Source organism: Coturnix japonica, chromosome 5, assembly GCF_054131305.1.
Source record: "Coturnix japonica strain WE chromosome 5, WE-NBRP24, whole genome shotgun sequence".
NCBI lineage: Eukaryota > Metazoa > Chordata > Aves > Galliformes > Phasianidae > Coturnix > Coturnix japonica.
In genome coordinates, this window is record NC_140667.1 from 52,687,434 (window position 1) to 52,705,075 (window position 17,642).

Below are 17,642 nucleotides of genomic sequence, written 5' to 3' on the forward strand. Positions count from 1 at the left end.
CCTTTGGTTACCCGTTTCAGACTCCTGCTGTTAGGTCTGTTGAGTTTATTGCTTCCTATATCACTGAGCCTGCATATGTTCCAATCAGCTCTCAGCAGAAGCACTAATTTGGTTGCTCTACTCACTTGGCACGTTAAAAGGTTCCTCTGGCTACTCTGCCTTGGGTAACAGCTCATCCAGGCCTTCCTCTCTGCAGAGGCATGCCCTGGATCTGAAGCTGCAGGAGGCTGATGGAAGCTTTCATGTCAGCTTTCAGCTAACCAGCTGTTGAGCTGAAGTCTGACTCCTAGATACATTTTAAGCCTGAAGGGTAAGGAAGTATCTATAATTACAGCTAGACTTGCCCTTCTCTCTTAACCTAGTAACATCACTTGTAAGACTGTTACATTTCCCGTACCCAGTCCTAAATAGCTGTGGAAAGATTATAAAGGTGTAGCTGCTTGTAAAGACAGCTCTTCATTTTCATTTAGCAGTTTGTGAGCAAGGTTTCAGGTTTGGAATCAAGGAGTCATTTTGTCACATTAAAGCAAGTGAAAGATCAGTCCTCAGCAGGTGCTTTAGGCTGAGATCAGTTTACTGATTAGCTTTCACTGACTCAGAAGAGTTGAATAGGCAATAAGATTCAGTAGTAAACTCACACTGAATGCAAGACAGAACTAAAGCCTGATTCATGTGCAGTTGCTATACAGTAGCCTCTGAGGACAGCACTCAAGGAAGCTGCCTGATAGAGAGCTGAAGTAGTTTGACATCTGTGTTTAGCTGGAAAGGCAGGCATTCCATGTGGCTTGACTCTTAGCCTAGGCTTAAGCCTGAGACAGCAGAACTGTTAATTAAAAGTGCTTTCCTGGAAGCTGGTTGAAGTTGGCAGCTGCACATAAGACTGATAACATGTCTTCCTAGGCCCAGCCTGGTTCAAAAGTTCTGCTGTAGTAAGAAGCATCTACACCAGCATGATGACACCTTTCCATCTTAAGGCCTGTTTTGATGTACAGTTTAGAATACAATGCATTCTGTATTCTAAATTGATCCTAACTTATTTTGAAATGAAATCTAACAGACAGTAAAATGGAAAATTTATTAGTGCAAGTTGGTCACTCAGTCTCCTCCAGCAGGTACAAAGGAGCGTCCCATGGGTAATACATTATAAACAAACCTGTACTAAGTCAAACTTGTCTTGAAGTAACAATGTGTTACATATTTTCATCATCTGATTCATCCTCCTCTTTCAAAGATTCCTATTTAGAAAAAAAAGAGAGTTTTGTTTTACAATTTTCTCTACATACTCAAAGGCCACTATTAAGCAGGCCTGGTTGCTACTTAAGAACTTAAAACTGGGCACCATTACTGCTTTTAAAGCCAATGCTGGGGGAACAGCTTTATCCAGCTGGTTAACTAAAATACCTGCTTTAAAGGTAATGCGACTTACTGCATTTCCCATTCACTTATGTAATGATTGAGGCATTAATAAAAGAAATGAGAGGTAGGGAAGCTTGATGCCATGCTTTTTAAATGTAAGAACTGTCTGTGGAGTGCATGGAGGGAACTTCCCAATTCTCTCATCCTGGCTACAAGCGATTCGTGTACCCATCCCTTTTCTAGTCATTATAGTGCTACAATCCTGCTCCTTACTTCATTCATTCTATTCCAGACTTGCCAAGAGCAGCACTGAGATGGCAGCAGTGATGTCAGACCTTACCTTGGCATATTTTTCTGCTTCTTCTCTTATGTCTTTGGGAACAATTTCATGTTTTCCATTGGTTACTGCAAACAAAAAAGAAGTACCTATTAGAATTCACACAGCACGGTGCGATAAGTAAAACACTGCTTCTGCATGTTCAATACAGAAAATGAGAAGCTTTCTCTACTGTTGACAGAAAGGTAGAAATGCATTACTTTCTCCAACCCAGCTGAGTTCCAACTCAAAAGCTTTATCCTTTACTTCATCATGAACGATGTAGATTCTGGAAAGAAAGGGAGAGGGTGGAGGTTAGAACAGATTTATTGACAGGCAAATTATACTTTCTTCCTTTCACATATCTCTTACTCTGTTGAAATACCATTTCCTACATGTAATAGAAGCTTCCCCCCCTTCTTTCTCTTCAACCTCTCCTTTGTGCTCATCCCATTTCAAGAGGAAAAGAGTCTATCAGGGCATATTGTGGAGTAAAGCATTACTGAAACTGTGTGTTGCATGATTACAGATAAGATGCAAGTTACCCACATAGGTGAGATGCTGAGTAACCCAATACAGAACAGCACCATTACAATAAATGTTATTTAAGATTCCAGTACTGTAGAACCAAGGCTATGACATCATTGCCTGCTTCTGCTCAATCAGTCACAGTGTGGCAGGAGCTCCCTGCATTTCCCCTGTAAATCTTGTTTCAGCTTATACTTGAGACTAAATCTAAACACAACTGCTAATACACAACCTGTACATAGAGCTCTCCATCCCATCTGCTAAGCCTACAACAACTTACAGCCTCGTGCTTTGTTTGTGCAGTTTCAGAATCGTTTTGAGGTCCTTGTTATATTTCAGGAGCAGAGAGCCCACACATTCTTTCCTTTAGCAGCTAACATGATAGCCTCTGACACAGCCACATAAATAAACTCACATGCTGCAACACCATTGATGGAAACATTTATTACTTCTTTATAACCTCTAAGGAACAGCCATAAAAGGCTGGAAATTATTTCTGTAGCTGCATATTATTAGATTTGTGACAAGTGCAGAAGTATCCCTGTAAGCATAAAGTACTGCAAACAGCCGAAAGGATACTTGTATTTATTTGAAGAGACCATAGACTGGCTTGGGTTGGAAGGGACCTCAAGGATCATGAAGCTCCAACCCCCCACCACAGGCAGGGCCACCAACCTCCACATTGATACCAGCCCAGGCTGCCCAGGGCCCCATCCAGCCTGGCCTTGAACACCTCCAGGGATGGACGGGGCATCCACAGCCTCTCTGGGCAGCTGTTCCAGCACCTCATCACTCTCACAGTAAAGAACTTCCCCCAGCCCATCTCACAAGACAGATCTTAATAGAACACCAGACTAGAATCAGCACCAGCACTCATCTACAAAAGTGAAACCTGGTACCTCATGTAAAGGGAACAGCTTCACTTTGAAACCATAACAAGCCCACAAGCACCTATTTTTGCTGAGCTGGAGAAGCACTCTGCAGACTTACATTTTCGCAACCTCTTTTACAACGTCACGGCAAGTCATTTCCTTCATCTGCAGACAAAAAACATACAGCTTAGCAGAACATCCTGTTTTGCATTTGGCCAGCAAACGAGGGACTGTGATGTGCCTATTCTCCACAATGCATCTTTCACTCACTAAAACATACCTGATTATTGATTAGACCAGCATATTTTACACCGAGCTTAGGGTAGAGCTTATGAGATACGTGTAGTTTTACCATCTCAGATTCTCAACCACCTCGCAAAGCCATCATATAGAAGTTAGTTGAGAAGCTGCTGAAGGACAGCAGTTCTTTCTTCATGCTGAGTCTGACAGCACTTCCTGTGTGTGTAATGCACACACCCAAGTACACAGTGGGCCAAAGGAAAAGGAAACAGCCCTGCTTAGGTAGATGTGCTGTCACATTTGCATTCCAACAAGTTTCCTAAACAGAGACACTGTCCCAGCCCTTCCATTTGTGACTCAATCTGTAACGCAGTGCTGACTTCTATTTATAAATCTAATCTGCGTCACACACCTATGTGTTTATTTAAGCACATGGAGTCAATAGTGAAACAAGAAAACCCAAAGGTCTGTTACTGTCATGTGTGTTTACAAAACAAAGCTTTCATTTATCTTTTGTCATTATTCTTTTCCTGTCCCAATCTTCCACAAATAGGAAATACTGTAATTGTAATTAACTCCTGTAATTAACTCCCTATTATGTCCATATAAAAAAAGTCATAAATATGATCTGAAAATAACATGAGAAGCACTGCAGATGAACAGATTCAAGCAGGCCCCATGTGACAGAAGATACCAAATGTTTGCATAAGATGCAACAGATGTGATCAATGCAGTGCACCCCACCTGCAGTATAAGCTGCGTGTGCAGATCTCACGTACTGCATCCCCTCCCACATGCAGCACCTGCATTGCAGTACCTGCCAGACAGGTTTCAAGGTTATGATGATATTCTCACCTCTTTCTTTCCATCTACAGTCATCTTTCACAGGACAGACCCGCAGCTAACAGGCTGCTATCGGCCAGATCATAGAATCAGCATGGAATCATAGAACAGCCCAGGTTGCAAAGGCCCACAGTGCTCACCCAGTTCCAACCCCCTGCTGTGTGCAGGGTCACCAACCAGCAGCCCAGGCTGCCCAGAGCCACATCCAGCCTGGCCTTGAATGCCTGCAGGGATGGGGCATCCACAGCCTCCTTGGGCAACCTGTTCCAGTGCGTCACCACCCTCTGGGTGAAAAACTTCCCCCAGTATCCAACCTAAACCTCCCCTGTCTCAGTTTAAAACCACTCCCCTTCATCTTATCACTATCCACCCCACCAAAGCGTTTGCATTTGTCTTCTTCCCATTTATGTTTTGTCATTCAATCAGGAAATCAGCTGAACAAAATCAGCTCTGCCCTGGAACCTGTCCAGCCCACCGTTACCAAGAAGCATCAGCACACAAGACCGCACTTGCTTCACGCTGCTCTGACCACATCACACTGAAAGCATTCTGCAAACAAGCCATGACAGATCAGCACAGCTGTGCTGTATGACACAGCCCTGTTCTCATCTACTGAACTTCACAGGCCCTACTATGAAGTTCAAGGAATACAAACACTGCAGCTCTACAAAAACAATTAGGCTGGTACCCAAAGAAGTGTATGTTTATGCTTCTCCTTTTAAAACTGTGTGCTCACTATGGACTTCCCATTGCCCACGGTCAAGATGTCAGAAATACTGCTCCTATAGAGGCTAAGACAACGTATGAGGAAATACTTCTGCTTCTCTTGTACTTTATGTATTTAAGGCATCTAAAAAGGCAGAAATAATCCATCCTGAAAGCAACACAATAAAAGTGAAACAACCTACCTGAAGTTTTTCAATCTCTGTTTTTGCAGCCTGCCTGGCTTTACCGATGGCACAGCCCCAATAACCCTAAACAACAAAGAAAAGTGTAAGGTTAATGAAATACTACATCCACCACATACACGACGACTCCTTCACTCCTGTAACAAGGCAGATACACAGCAAATGTTGGCACTGTTCTGTCTCAGGTGAGGTTCACAAGTTATTGGGTTAAGCACTGCCACCCTTGACAGAGCAATGCTAAGTAGATCCTCTGGGCAGACACACACCTGCTCTGTTTGTCGCACTGGATCTTTTACTATAATTAAAGTAGAATTAGAAAAGGCCACCACCAAAGCCCGCCTAACAGCCTCTGCACCTCAGTGTTTTGTGAGCGGAGTTATCACTGCAGCACTCATCCCTGCAGCAATGGATGGGACTCCTCATTGCATACAGGTGGAATGAACTCCCACATTTCTGAGTGCTTTAAAAACAGGCTTTATGGAAGCGGTGCTGCTTCTAAGAACTACACGCCATGTTACTGATGTCCAGATTAGAAACCTCTAAAAGAGCAACTTAAAAGTAACAGTATTTCTGAAAGACTCACGTATGAAACTCCTGACGGGTCGATCATGTACAGTTGTGCGCCGTCATCGTCATCATAGGACCCCAACATGAAACTGGGTGAGAAAGAGCAAAATCAAACAGTCATTCTGCCAACCCACACACAGCAATGACAACTAAATCAAGTCAGGGCTCCCCACTACCCTATTACACTCTGTAAGCAGTTTGTCTGAAGGCTCAGTGTTATCGTGACCCCAAACCACCTGCAATTGACCAGAAATGGTTTACTTAACTATAACTACAGACCTCAGTTTGTTAGTTCCCTGGTAACCACAGCTGCATGGTAGTTATTATCTATTCTTTAGGGGATGATCACAGAGGAAAGTTCTGCTTTCAGAACCGACACAGATTCAACATCAACTCCTCAGCTTTAAGCCTGAGGGACAGGCATGCAGGCCATACACAGCCTGGTTTGCTCTGATGCAATAAAACGAAGGACAGGGGAAACTCTTCCCACTTCTTGGTTTATCGGTACCGAATGTGAAAAATGAGTTAAGACATAAACAGCTCCAGCCCTTCTGAAGCAAAAGGCCTTTACAAACAAACACGTGTTGGAAAGACCTACCTGCAACCAAAAGGTCTGACAGCGCTGTACAGTGTGTATGCATGCACGTACATGGCCACTCTGTCTGCAAGATGCTAAGGGGGAAAAGAAAAGCAGAGGCCTTTATTTGCAGAAATAAGTAAATCACAATTATTGCTTGTGGTTATTACTGTCAACATTAAAAAAGCCAAGAGCTCTGAGTGAACCGCGCTCATTTCTTACCTTCAGTGGAATGTCGTAGCCATAGTTAGTCCTGAAGTTAGAAGCTTCTTCTCTAGCTATGTCTGCCAACGAACGAGCATCTGCCAGCAGCCCTGCTACTGCCTGGAAGGAGAATTGCCATCACTGCATCTCTTTAATATTATATTATTCTGAGCCCCTTCAAATCCTCAGAACTTAAGCAGCCGCTCACCATTCCAACGTGCCGATCGACGTTGAAGAGACGTTTATTGGAGCCTTCTTCGTACAGCTTGGACAGAACGAGCTTTTCTACACCAAAGACAACGCCATCTTTGCACCTTATCCCAATGGCTGTACTGAAAGACAAGACAACAGGGAGTTTCTCTTACACTGAATAGAACCGTGCAGACAAGTAACAAAGAACGGCCTCAAGTTACGCCAGGGCAAGTTTAGGTTGGATATTAGGAAACACTTCATTACAGAAAGGGTAGTTAAGTACTGGAATAGGCTGCCCAGGGAGGGGGTTGAATTGCCATCCCTGGATGTGTTTAAGAGCCGTTTGGATGCGGTGCTCAGAGATATGATGTAGCAGAGGGTTGTTAGAGTTGGGGTACTATGGTTGGGCTGCGGTTGGACTTGATGATCTTCAAGGTCTTTTCCAACCTGGGTAATTCTATGATTCTATGAATTAATAAAATGCTGGAGTGGCTGAGGTTGGAAGGGACCTGAAGGATCTCTGAGCTCCAGCCCCGTGTGGGCAGAGTTGCCAACCAGTGATCAAATGACACAGTGACACAGTTTCCACCCCAGCAGGTCTGCTCCAGCTCATATAGTTTTTACTCTATTTGCAGCCTCCCAAATGGAGGGTGGGGGCATCGATGCTCAAAACCTCACTGTTACAATCAGTTCCATCTCCAGAACCAGAGGCTGCTTTGAAAGAGCGGGGATCTCAGCAGGGATAGGGAGGTGTTTGTCCCTCTCTACTCAGCTCTTGTGAGGCCCCATCTGTTGTACTGTGTCCAGGTGTGGAGCCCTCAGTACAAAAAAGACATGGAGATTTTGGAAAGGGTCCATAGGAGGGACAGGAAGATGATCAGGGGGCTGGAGCACCTCCCCTATGAGGACAGGCTGAGGGAGTTGGGTTTGTTCAGCCTGGAGAAGAGAAGGTTGCGGGGTGACCTCATTGCAGCCTTTCAATACCTGAAGGGAACTTACACCCAGGAGGGGAGTAAACTCTTGGAAAGGGCTGATAATAGCAGGACACGGGGAAATGGTTTTAAGTTAAAAGAGGGAAGATTTAGGTTGGATGTTAGGGGGAAGTTCTTCACTAGGAGAGTGGTTAGGCCCTGGAACAGGCTGCACAGGGAGGTTGTGGATGCCCCGTCCTTGGAGGTGTTCAATACCAGGTTGGACGGGGCCCTGGGCAACCTGATCTAGTAAAGGTGTATGTTTGGTGGCCCTGCCAGGCAGGGGGTTGGAACTACATGATCCTTGAGGTCCCTTCCAACCCGGGTCATTCTGTGATTCTGTGAAAGAGGCCCCTCCACAAAGAGGTGGATCCAGCCGTATCCTACCTGCTGTTCTCCACAGCCTTCATCGCGTATTCGACTTGGAACACTCTGCCATCGGGAGAGAAGGTGGATGCGGACAGGTCGTACTGGAGAATAGAACAGAAGGGATCGCTCAGCAACCAACAACCCACGGCACAGCCCGGACAACGCGGTCCCGCAGCTCCACAGGGCCTCGGCCTAACGGGCCGCGGTGACTCAGCAGCGGCCACGATCCCGCTCCGCTCCGGCCGATGGGAGCTGAGTGGCCGCCACCTCCAGGCCCCATTTACCCTTAGCGCCCCCCGCCCGCCCGCCCCGCGCTCACCCCGGTGCCGATGGAGCTCATGGCGGCGCCGCCTCACTCGGACACAGCCCCCCCTGCCGCCCCGGCCTCGATGCCGCTCCCGACCCCTCAGCAACCCGCGGTCCCATTGGCCTCCATGCAGCCCAACCAGCGCTCGGCGGAGGAGGGGTTTCAGCGGGCGGAGCGTTTGGTAACGCGAAGCGCTCAGCGTGTGCTGAAGAGATGAATTGAGAGGCTGCTCCACAGCGCCCGGCTAGCTCAGTCGGTAGAGCATGGGACTCTTAATCCCAGGGTCGTGGGTTCGAGCCCCACGTTGGGCGGCAGGTTAATTTTGCTCCTATAATAGAAGGGCTCTTTTATGGGGCATCCCGCAGCCTCCAGGACATGATTTTATTCCAGGATACAGCAGCCAGTTCCAACTCCCAAACACCCGCCAGCACCACCAGAAATAAGCCACCTGTGTTAATTGCACCAGATTTCCCTTAATAACCAGTGGGGCTCCTCCCTGCAGCACTACAGAACTGCCAAGAGATGCACAGGAGCACAAAGGGCAGCTATTGGCTTCCAACACCCTGCCAGCTCCCACACGGTGCTCATAGCAAAGCATCCATCTTCCCTAAGCAACGTATTGCTGCTTGTAAGTAATGTATATTCATTTAATACATAGCGCTGCACAATGAAGTTTAATAATTCTGATGGGCAAAGAAGCAACTTCTGAGTGTGGCATTTCAGTGAGGTCCAAGAATTCCTTGCGTGCCCATTTATAATTCTTTAAACAGCTCAATTCTTTCCTGCTGGGAGGCGCTGGGATGGTGTCAGCTCAGCATTGCAGGGTATCACACATAGCACAGTTCTTTGCTGGAACACTGAAGCCAATACTCACTGCTCAGGGGAAATACCATCCCTGCAGCTTTGCTAAGCAGCCCAAGCCATTTTATAGCAGCTCCAATGCAGGATCCCATGTAAAGCATTGCATTCCACTCTTCAATCTGGCAGCAAAGCTTCCAGCTGCTTCCCAAAGCAGACAGTCCTCCGGTCTTCTCAAAGTACTTAAAGTATCTTGAAACAAAGCACCTTCACAGCACCGATAACAAAACACTGTCAGCTGCAAATCGTGACTACAGACCAATCCTGCACCAGGTGACAAAGCAGCACAGGAGTCCACAGAATCCATCTCTAAACAATCCATGAACACAGCCCCACATACAGCATCAGTAACCACCACCGTGCTCCCCAGAACATCCACACTGCTCACGTTTAATGGTGTTACACACAGATCACTTCATACAAAAAAATCCTGCTCATATATATATATGCATATGTACTTGAAACAATGAGGAGAGCCCTTGTGTAGCATTTAAGTGCTTATTTCTCAGTTGAAAAAGCCCTTTTCATCAGCGGTGGGGGTGCTTTCCCAACATCAAACATCATCTCCAGAGGAGGATTACTCAGACAGCACCAGTCAGGGATGCGCCCCGTCTGGCTGTAATACTCTCTGGACACGGAGCGGCTTCCGAGTATGTCCTGAAGTGCTCCAAAAATGGCTCCTGTTATTGACAAAAAAATATAGTTTTACATTAAAAAGGAACAAAAGGATGGAGGTACTTTCATTTTTAGCAGCCCTTTTTGACCCAAATTGCTCCCATTTCTACTCTATGAAAGTAACTAAAAATAAATCACACAAAGTCAGGGACTGGAAGGGACCACAAAGGTCATCCAAGCCCAATCCCCTGCCAGTGCAGGAACACCTGGATCAGGTCACACAGGCACACGGCCAGGTGGGTTGTGAATGTCTCCACAGAAGGAGACCCCACACCGTCACATGAAGAGGTTTCCTCACATTTACATGGAACCTCCTGTGTCCCAGCTTGCATCCCTTGTCCTGCTGCTGAATGTCACTGAGAAGAGCCTGGCTCCATCCTCCTGTCACACACCCTTTACAAACAATAATGGCATTGCCCCTCAGTCTCCTCCAAGCCAAAGCAGCCCAGCTCCCTCAGCCTCTCCTTGTAGTGGAGATGCTCCACTTCCTTCATCACCTTATATTCCTCCTATGTGACCAGCCCTTCTTTCCATGAACTGTAGACCCTCCCCTTTCACTTTAGCTTACCCAGCAGCTCTCTATTTAACCATGCAGGTTTCCTGGCTCCCTTTCTCTACTTCCTACCTGCTGGGATGCTCTGATCTTGAGCTTGGAAGCAGCAGTCCTTCAGTGCTAACCAACTATGTCAGCGCCTTTACCTTCAAGTACCCTGTGCCACAGGATTTCCCTCAGCAATTGCTTACATTGGCCAAAATTGGCCTTACTGAAGCCCAGGGTTGTGATTCTGCCCCTCAACCTTCACAACTTCAACCAGACTCTTAATAGTAAGATCCAGCAGCACTCTTACCTCCCAGCCACGCCACGTAGTTGGGTTTGGCAGGCGGAGTGTGAACTTTGAAGGTTTTAGTCGCAAGGACTTCTTTGTATTTCGGTTTTTCCACCAGGTACCTGATTTCAGCCATGAGCCTGTGCAGGAATCCCGGTAACATGGCAGTGCCACCCATAACCACCAAGTTCTCTGCCAGCTGTTTCCTGGTGTCTATGGGACACTAACAACAAGGGGAATAGAAAACACAGTACTTCAATGCAACTTGCACACAGACGCTTTCAAAGGTCTTAGAAATTCAGTCAGCCCTTCTATGCACTTCAACTACTTGTGTCAGCCAAAAAGGAGAAAACATCTACAACTACAGACTCCATCAGAAGACCAGGCTGAAGGAACTGCCCAGTCAAGGCTGAGCAAACTGTGAGTCACTGTAAATCCCTGTAGCTCAGTCTGGCCAACACAAAAGATGGTGGGATATCAATGCTGTGAATTCCCACCGGTTCCAGGAGAAGAAACACCAAACATTTTGCCAGCAATGAAAATGCCCCAACTCCATTCATCTTAAGCCTTTCACTGAGGAGGGAGCACTGCACTGCTTCTTTGCTTGGCTGAAAACTGGCCCAAACAGCAGCACACCAAAGAACAAAAGCAACCATAAAGGGAATGACACACAGTGACTTGCTACCCCACAGTGATTCACCAGAGGACACAGCCTGAGGAGTCACCCTGTGCTGACTGCAACCTGTAGTCAGGGGGATGACACTGCAGGAGCCATTTATAAGAGCAGATTCTGAGGGTAGTGGTGTGCAAATTCTTGTTTCTATTATGAAGATACCTGAATGAGAGAGTCCAAGATCAAAGTGGCAACAGATGTCTCTTCATTATCCTGTTCAAACAGTATTTCTGCAACTGAGTCTCTGTTGAAAAGACAGGAGTGTTAGTGAGAAGGAGCGCTACCCTATGAGCTGACAGCAGGGCTAGAAACAACCACAAACTCCTTGTTGACAGCACAATGTCACAGCTGCTTCTGCCACACAGTGTGTACAGCAGGAGGTGCCAAAGCCTCACTAATGCCAAAAGCAAACACTGCACTACAGTACTTCTCACCGAATGGAGCCAACTACATGGAGAATCTTTTCACCATCTAAAGGATAGTCCACATCTGGAGGTGGTGAAGGACGCTAGAAAGAAAGAAAGAAGTGCTTTATTTTCAAGAACAGAATGGTTACATCCACTTCAGAAAAGACCAGAGGAATTCTCATTCACTGCTCACCTCAGCACTGCCATCAATGTTGAACTTGGCTGCCTGGATCTTCAGTCCACGTTGGAGGTCACTCACAAAACAAGTTCGAACTTCATAAAACAAGAATAAAGGGACAGAAGAGAACTCATTGGATCAACAGTACAGACAATTTAACTTACAGAACACATTCTAGGTCCTGCCAGTAGGGAAAAAAAACAAGCTTCTATATCTCAGCTGAGCTCAGATGTATCCAGGTCCTACATTGAAATGAAGCTGACACTATAACTAGGCAAGATTTAGGCAAGATTTCCTTCTCAAAATAGCCAAGTACAATGTAAAGACAGAGACATTATTCATTGTGCCTTTGGTTATTGTGGGGTCCAACACACCACACCAGGTCTTGCACCACAGCTCTCAACAAGACACTGATCCTTCTTAAACAGTCACATGTGATATTGTTCCTAGGGCAACCCTGCAACATCCTAAGAACTTCAGATGATTTTCCCCCCTCTCTAAGCAGGGCTGACAAAGCACAACTTTATTTGTACCAGCTGCTATTGATTTGGGCCACAAAAATAAATACGTAATATATATAATATATAATATATATATAATATATATAATGAGAATCTCATTCATAACAGTTGTCACAAAGAAATATTCCTTCAATATAGAGCTGATCCTAATTTCAACCCCAACATTTCACATCTGATTCTAAGAGGTCTCAGAACCAATCAGAAAACTGACTTCCAAGTCCAGGCATTAGAAAAGCAACTTCTATTTGAGAAAGCACCAGTTGCATTCAAGTTACTTTGCCCTGGACTGATGGACTTCTTCCTAGATTGGTCCAGAAGACATATATCACATCCATACACTAATATGGGCTATTTTCTACAACTAAATTAACTGATATAAAAACGTTTATATAAAGTTCTGTCCAAACATATTCCCTACATTTTTCTGGTGTAAATGAACTCTGGCTCAGCTTGATCACCTGATTAACATAGAGATATATTTCATACAGAATTCATTTCTATTGCAAAGTCGATCTTAATTCAAACTGAACGTCCCTGGTTAACTGTTAAACAGAGTTAGTTTAAAGTAACTTTATGTCACAATGCTGATAGCAGCATCTTTCTAAGATAACAACTTTTTGAGAGGCTGATCTGTTAACTTTGTGCCCAACATGCAGTATTTACTCCACACGCTCATATACAACAAAATGGATGTTAAATAAAAAATGCAATAGCAATTTAACCTAACCTGCTGATGGCAGATGTGTGTGACAGCCTAATGCTCCTATTGCATTAGTCTGCCTAAATATGAACCATTTATGGGCAGCACAAAGACCTAAATGAGAATTGAATGACGGTTGATGTTTGCTTTCAGAAGGGAAAAAACACTGCAAGTGCTTCTGGTAGGCACAAAATACAATAAATCTAATATAATAAATTAAATTCCTAAACAGTTGTGAAGGCTTCCTATTGTATTCTCCTCTACTATGCAGAGTAATGAACTAATGGCATGAAGTTTTACCTTTTATATCCTCTACGATGTCTTCTGGAACAGAGCCTGCAACAGCAACAACAGAAAAATCACTGAGAACAAAAGCTTGGGAAGCAGAATTTAATAATCAAACTAATGCTGAATTCCAACTGGTTTCGCTTTGCAGGTTTACAGATATTTCTCAGCTGATTCCACTTTAAAAGCTGCAAAGCTATTTCTCAGTTGAAGAAGTTTGTTTTCACTCAAAAGACAATGAAAACTTGTTACAGAACATTCATCTGGGCTGTCATTCTAACTTTGTTATGAGTGGCTGATTACAGGAGTAATATACTTTAATACGGAGAAAGAAATAATGAGAGAAGACCACGTCAGATGGGATGAATGCACTACTATTTTTATTACGCTACAGAAAACAGCCCTTACCCATTACTGATGGAAGGCTTTGTCCTTTGGCTAATCCTGTATCAACTGTGCACTGCTCCAACAGCCGATATTCCAGCTCCCTAAAACATGACAAATTCAGTCAGGTAAAGTCAGCTATCAGCATAGGACGACTCCCCACATTACACTTAACGTACATTGTTTACTCACTTCAGCTAGATTCTTTTAAATATAGGCTGAAGGAGATCAGATTTCTATAAGCTGGGAACAGCAACTTACTTGTGGATGGCTTTTCCTCCCAAAGGAAGGGAACCCCAGCAGCTCAGAATTGGAGTTCCCTCGTAAATCTACATGGAGATCAGGAAATTCTCTCTTTTGGACAGGAGTTTCCAACCTACTGGACCTGAACACTGTTTCTCCTCAAGGTTCCTCCACACCTAATTACTATTGCATAAACAACAGAGTTACAAATCAACCCTGGAGCCCTGTAACATCCTACCCAAACTTTAGAAGAACACAAACTTAACACAGCAGCTGTGAGGAGATTCCCCAGGCTGTGGTGTATTATGAACAAGAGAGGGGTTGGCTGATCTGTTCACGCTTTTTGTCTATGACATCTGCTTTCATCATAGCCTTCCTGCTTTAGCTTTCATGCTAAATCAGTAAAGGATACAGGCAGCACCAAGCTTTCTTTATATCCACAATCTAACACCATGGCAGAGTTGATCCCAAGTGTCAGAAGAGACATTAGATGGCTTGGAGCAAACAAAACAGAAGGGACCTGTAAGGAAACCAAGAAAGCAATTGACAGAAGAGGAAAGAAAAACCCCAGCAAACACCCAATGCACTGATGTATTCTCAGGATGCAAAATCCAAACTGCCTCTTGAGGTATCTATTTTTAATTTAGTCTTACTGGAAGTGCAGTAATTAACAAAGAAACAGTTCTGCAGCCTTATGAAAAGTCAGCCAGTAAAATAAGTGTCTCATTGCGACCTCCCAGCCCCACCTGCATTTCCGTATCCTCACAATGCCTCTCAATCTTTCGCCATTACTTTCACTCCTCTGTCCATACTGTCACTATGGTTTCTACCATTAAGTGCTATGCTCAGCACATGTGGTGGTTACGTAAAATACGCACCTCAAAATGCTTGAAGAGGACTCTTGCAAGAGTGTCTCTGAAGTGGGAAGGGCAGAGGACAGATTCTATGATGACAACACGACGGTCTCTGGGATTCACCAGCAGGTGTCTAAAAAGGAAAGAAATCAAGACATGCAAAACAGAAGTGCTGACTTTATGTATGTATGACAACATCTACCTCCATTTGATGCTCCATTCTACCTACAAATCTGAATGTTTCCCATTTAAATGGCATTTTTAAGAGAGATCTCAAGGTCAAGCTGACAACAGCAGGACACGGGGAATGGTTTTAAGTTAAAAGAGGGAAGATTTAGGTTGGATGTTAGGGGGAAGTTCTTCACTAGGAGAGTGGTTAGGCCCTGGAACAGGCTGCCCAGGGAGGTTGTGGATGCCCCGTCCTTGGAGGTGTTCAAGGCCAGGTTGGATGGGGCCCTGGGCAACCTGATCTAGTAAAGGTGTATGTTTGGTGGCTCTGCCAGGCAGGGGGGTTGGAACTACATGATCCCTGAGGTCCCTTCCAACCCGGGTCATTCTGTAATTCTGTCTTTTTCTCAAATTTAAACAATTAAACCCAACATTCCTCACTGAAAGTAAGGAAACCGACTTGCAGAAGTTAAGGAGCACTCTGCTGGTAGCGTGTTCTGAATGTCACACATTGCTAAACCTGCATAAAGAAATGCACAGCAGGGATGTGAAGTGGTCCTTATTGGCTTGTCCAGTGCCACACAGTATAACCACGGAGTAGAAAGGATACAAACGTCCTGATTTCAACTATAAATTGATGATAAAGGACATAAAGTACCCACATCTGGAGATCTTAAGCACAGAACATTATAAACAATGATTTTTAATACATAATGGAAGTCTGGAAATAAAGAGAAAACTGTCAACTCCAACTTAATTATTTCTAACAGTACTAAAAATACAACAAAATGTTATTACTGAGATAAAAAATGTTCTATACTTTAAAACTCCACCTCTCAAACTGTGACCAGGGCCTGCATGACCAACATCCAAATACCTCTTACCTGAAATACAGCATATGGATAAATTCCTTCAGATACGAATACAGCTCCTCTGTGTTGATATTATATTGAACAACTTTGACGGGCTGGAGAAAGAAATAATCCATAGTCAGCACAGATATTAAACAGTGATAATACAGAATATCATCTCACTACATACAATCTTCTACATATAAAGAGCCTGTTTTGCTGTTAGACAAGTGATGCAGCACAGTAACTCACTCCACAACTACACTGCAGTTTACTTCATGATAATTTTTCATATCAGTAACTTAACAGCATTGGAAAACTGCTGTTATTCTCTACTTGAAAAAAAAAAAAAAAGCTTAAATAGGCAAAAGACATTTCACATTAAATATCCCCAAAGACACATAGCTGATATATTCCAACTTATACACATCAGCACCATAAGACACATAACTGATATATTCCAACTTATACACGTCAGCACCATGTTTTACTTACATCTACTCTCAGTATTTAGCAGCAGCTGCTGGAACACAATGAAAAACAACCAATGGCAAACAGAAGATCTGGCAATTCCCTCTATAACACAACATACCACACACTGTAAAGGTGAAATGGATTACCTTAGAGACATCAGGCTTCTTTATTTCACTAGGAATAATGCATCTTGGTCCCGTTTCTCCTGCAAAACCACACCTATAGGAAAACATTGAAAACACTATCGGTTGTAGTTGCTATTTAGTAATCAGGAGAATCAAGGAGTAATCAATTAGTTGTCCCCACTCATTGCAGTGAATGGACCTCAGAGACCGTGGAATAAAACCTCACAACATTCGGGTGATGGGTGACGCCTTTTTGATTAAGAAAAACCGAGATTCACCCACTCCTGACCAAAGAAATCAGGCAGGAAAGCACACAAAGGCCCAGCAAGGCCTGAGGCCACACGGAGCCGAAGCAAAGCCCGCACTCACTTGGTGAAGGCCTCGCCCAAGTCGAGCACCACCGCTGTCTTCTCCCCTCCGCTCCCCAGCCCTTCGTACAGCGGCATCGCGGTTCCTCCGGGCCCCGGTGGAACCGTACGGATGGAGGCGGAGCGTCGCTCTGTGGGTCCTTCCCGCTGCAGGCCCGTCCTCCTGCCGGCTCCCGGAGCTGCCCGTAGCGCCTGAGCGAGAAACGCTTCCCAACAACCGCCCCTCAAAGAGCTGAAGGACGGGAGCACGGAAAGCAAATGGGATCCTGGGCTCCATCAGGAGAGGGGAGGTCAGCAGCGATAGGGAGGTGATCGTCCCTCTCTACTCTGCTCTTGTGAGGCCCCATCTGTTGTACCGTGTCCAGGTGTGGAGCCCTCAGTACAAAAAAGACATGGAGATTTTGTTAAGGGTCCAGAGGAGGGACAGGAAGATGATCAGGGGGCTGGAGCACCTCCCCTATGAGGACAGGCTGAGGGAGTTGGGTTTGTTCAGCCTAGAGAAGAGAAGGTTGCGGGGTGACCTCATTGCAGCCTTTCAATACCTGAAGGGAACTTACTGCCAGGAGGGGAGTAAACTCTTGGAAAGGGCTGACAATAGCAGGACACGGGGAAATGGTTTTAAGTTAAAAGAGGGGAGATTTAGGTTGGATGTTAGGGGGAAGTTCTTCACTAGGAGAGTGGTGAGGCCCTGGAACAGGCTGCCCAGTGAGGTTGTGGATGCCCCGTCCTTGGAGGTGTTCAAGACCAGGTTGGATGGGGCCCTGGGCAACCTGATCTAGTAAAGGTGTATGTTTGGTGGCC

At 45.0% G+C, this 17,642-nt stretch overlaps 3 protein-coding genes and 1 non-coding gene across 8 annotated transcripts in view; 2 read left to right on the forward strand and 2 right to left on the reverse strand.

Moving 5' to 3' along the window:
• Positions 1 to 17,642, forward strand: part of ARMH4 (armadillo like helical domain containing 4) — a 79,034-nt gene that overhangs the window by 6,133 nt on the left and 55,259 nt on the right. The gene's annotated exons all lie outside the window — the stretch shown is intronic.
• PSMA3 (proteasome 20S subunit alpha 3) lies at positions 1,057 to 8,351 on the reverse strand. 3 transcript variants are annotated; one of them, XM_015865730.3, is made up of 11 exons: positions 8,263 to 8,351; positions 7,962 to 8,044; positions 6,620 to 6,743; positions 6,430 to 6,531; positions 6,229 to 6,302; positions 5,647 to 5,719; positions 5,064 to 5,129; positions 3,191 to 3,237; positions 1,894 to 1,961; positions 1,697 to 1,761; positions 1,057 to 1,235 (listed from the first exon to the last, which is right to left on the reverse strand). In XM_015865730.3, the coding sequence occupies exons 1-11, from the start codon at positions 8,281 to 8,283 to the stop codon at positions 1,191 to 1,193; spliced, it is 768 nt and encodes a 255-aa protein (XP_015721216.1). In that variant the 5' UTR covers positions 8,284 to 8,351; the 3' UTR covers positions 1,057 to 1,190. The 3 variants fall into 3 exon arrangements, 2 of the variants coding, with proteins under 2 accessions (XP_015721216.1, XP_085403986.1); XR_014946190.1 differs by lacking the exon at positions 3,191 to 3,237; XM_085547860.1 differs by lacking the exons at positions 1,057 to 1,235; positions 1,697 to 1,761; positions 1,894 to 1,961; positions 3,191 to 3,237 and adding an exon at positions 3,824 to 4,129.
• Positions 8,489 to 8,561, forward strand: TRNAK-CUU (transfer RNA lysine (anticodon CUU)). The gene has a single exon. It is a non-coding gene; the product is annotated as a tRNA-Lys (tRNA).
• ACTR10 (actin related protein 10) lies at positions 9,472 to 16,974 on the reverse strand. Its single transcript, XM_085547859.1, has 13 exons — positions 16,843 to 16,974; positions 16,495 to 16,567; positions 15,908 to 15,990; positions 14,880 to 14,988; positions 14,414 to 14,521; positions 14,020 to 14,087; positions 13,783 to 13,862; positions 13,390 to 13,425; positions 11,884 to 11,963; positions 11,718 to 11,791; positions 11,446 to 11,527; positions 10,632 to 10,833; positions 9,472 to 9,788 (listed from the first exon to the last, which is right to left on the reverse strand). Exons 1-13 carry the CDS (start codon positions 16,917 to 16,919, stop codon positions 9,607 to 9,609), a joined length of 1,254 nt encoding a protein of 417 aa, XP_085403985.1. The 5' UTR covers positions 16,920 to 16,974; the 3' UTR covers positions 9,472 to 9,606.